The 1,417-nt window shown below is 57.5% G+C and overlaps 1 protein-coding gene across 1 annotated transcript in view; it reads right to left on the reverse strand.

The window, feature by feature from the left end:
- STKLD1 (serine/threonine kinase-like domain containing 1) overlaps positions 1 to 1,417 on the reverse strand; it is a 49,764-nt gene that overhangs the window by 18,882 nt on the left and 29,465 nt on the right. The window contains exon 11 of the mRNA XM_015572374.1: positions 1,347 to 1,412. Within this exon, the coding sequence (XP_015427860.1) occupies positions 1,347 to 1,412 (66 nt within the window). The remainder of the gene's footprint in view (positions 1 to 1,346; positions 1,413 to 1,417) is intronic.

Genomic DNA, 1,417 nt, shown 5'->3' on the forward strand with positions numbered 1-1,417 from the left:
AGTGCCATGAGCCAGGAGCAGGCCCAGCGCTGCCGGCCCAGCCCCCGCCCGGCCATCCCCACACTTGGCCAAGGCGGGAAAGGCCTGTGGGAAGGGCCCGGCAGCCTCCTCCGTTTGTCCGGGAAGGCAAGTTCCCTTCCCGCGGACTCTGACTGTCCTGCCACAGCCTGGCTCGAGGGGGTTATGGGAGGGAGGGAGGGAGAGGGGGAAAGGTAAATGGCCAAGATGGGGTGTCTGCTGCCTCATTACCGGCAGGACGGGGCCTCTGTCATCGCCGATGCCCCAGCCATGGGACAGGCCTCTGTGGAGGGAGGGATGGTGGGCAGACGAGCGACGGACGGTGGGTGGATGAATGGACAGATGGATGAACAGATGAATAGATAGGTGGGTGGGTGGATGGATGGACAGTTGGACAGATAGTTGATGGATGGGTGGACATAAATGAATAGGTGTTGGATAGGTAGATGGAGGATGATGGACAGATGGTTGATGGATAGATTTTTGGGTGGGTGGGTGGATGGACAAGTAAGTGAATAATTTTCAAACTGGTGTGTTGAGTGGATGGACTTTATGAAACCGTGTTTGGGAAAAATTTTAAAACTTAATGCTAACGGATGGGGAGTGTGGGGCGAGGGGCTGCCATGCACTCTGGGCAGGCGGGTGCGTCTATGAAAACACAGTCTTCACACCCCGGGCACCAGGAAGCTATCCCCTGCGGTGCCCGGTGCAGTGCTGTCTAACCCTGCACGGCAGCCACGCCGCCCACACAGACTGCGGGAGACTCGGGCTTCTGCAGCACCACAAAGGGATGCAGCCTGCCTGACCCCGCAGGTCAGAGAGACGTGGGCCCGCCCTGCCATGTGGCTGGTGTTGCAGCGTCATCCCATAACCCAGGTTATGGGTTCGATCCCTTGTTGGGGCGCATGCAGGAAGCAACCGATGATGTTTCTCTTCTCTCTCTCTCTCTCTCTCTCTCTCACTCTCAAATCAATAATAAAGCCTGGCTGGTGTGGCCAGTGGTTGGGCATCGACCTATGAACCAGGAGGTCCCAGTTCGATTCCCGGTTAGAGCACATGCCCAGGTTGCGGGCTTGACCCCCAGTGTGGGGTGTGCAGGAGGCAGCCGATTGATGATTCCTTCATCTCTTCCTCTCTGAAATCAATAAAAATACATATATTTTTAAAAGTTTAATTAAAATGAAACTGGTATGTTGAGTGGGTAGACCCTATGGGAATGGAGCCCAGCCTCAGGTGGAAGGGACCTTGCTGGAGAGCTGAGGGGAGGGGCCAGCCCCCAACCCCCCACCCCCCACCCCAGCTGGGGAGGGGAGCAGAGGGGGCTCTACCTAGCTGGTCGTCAGACATTCTCAGCAGCCTGTCCATGACCTTGATCTGGACCTCCGACCGGCGGGGGGGG

Source organism: Myotis davidii, unplaced genomic scaffold (genome assembly GCF_000327345.1).
Source record: "Myotis davidii unplaced genomic scaffold, ASM32734v1 scaffold609, whole genome shotgun sequence".
NCBI lineage: Eukaryota > Metazoa > Chordata > Mammalia > Chiroptera > Vespertilionidae > Myotis > Myotis davidii.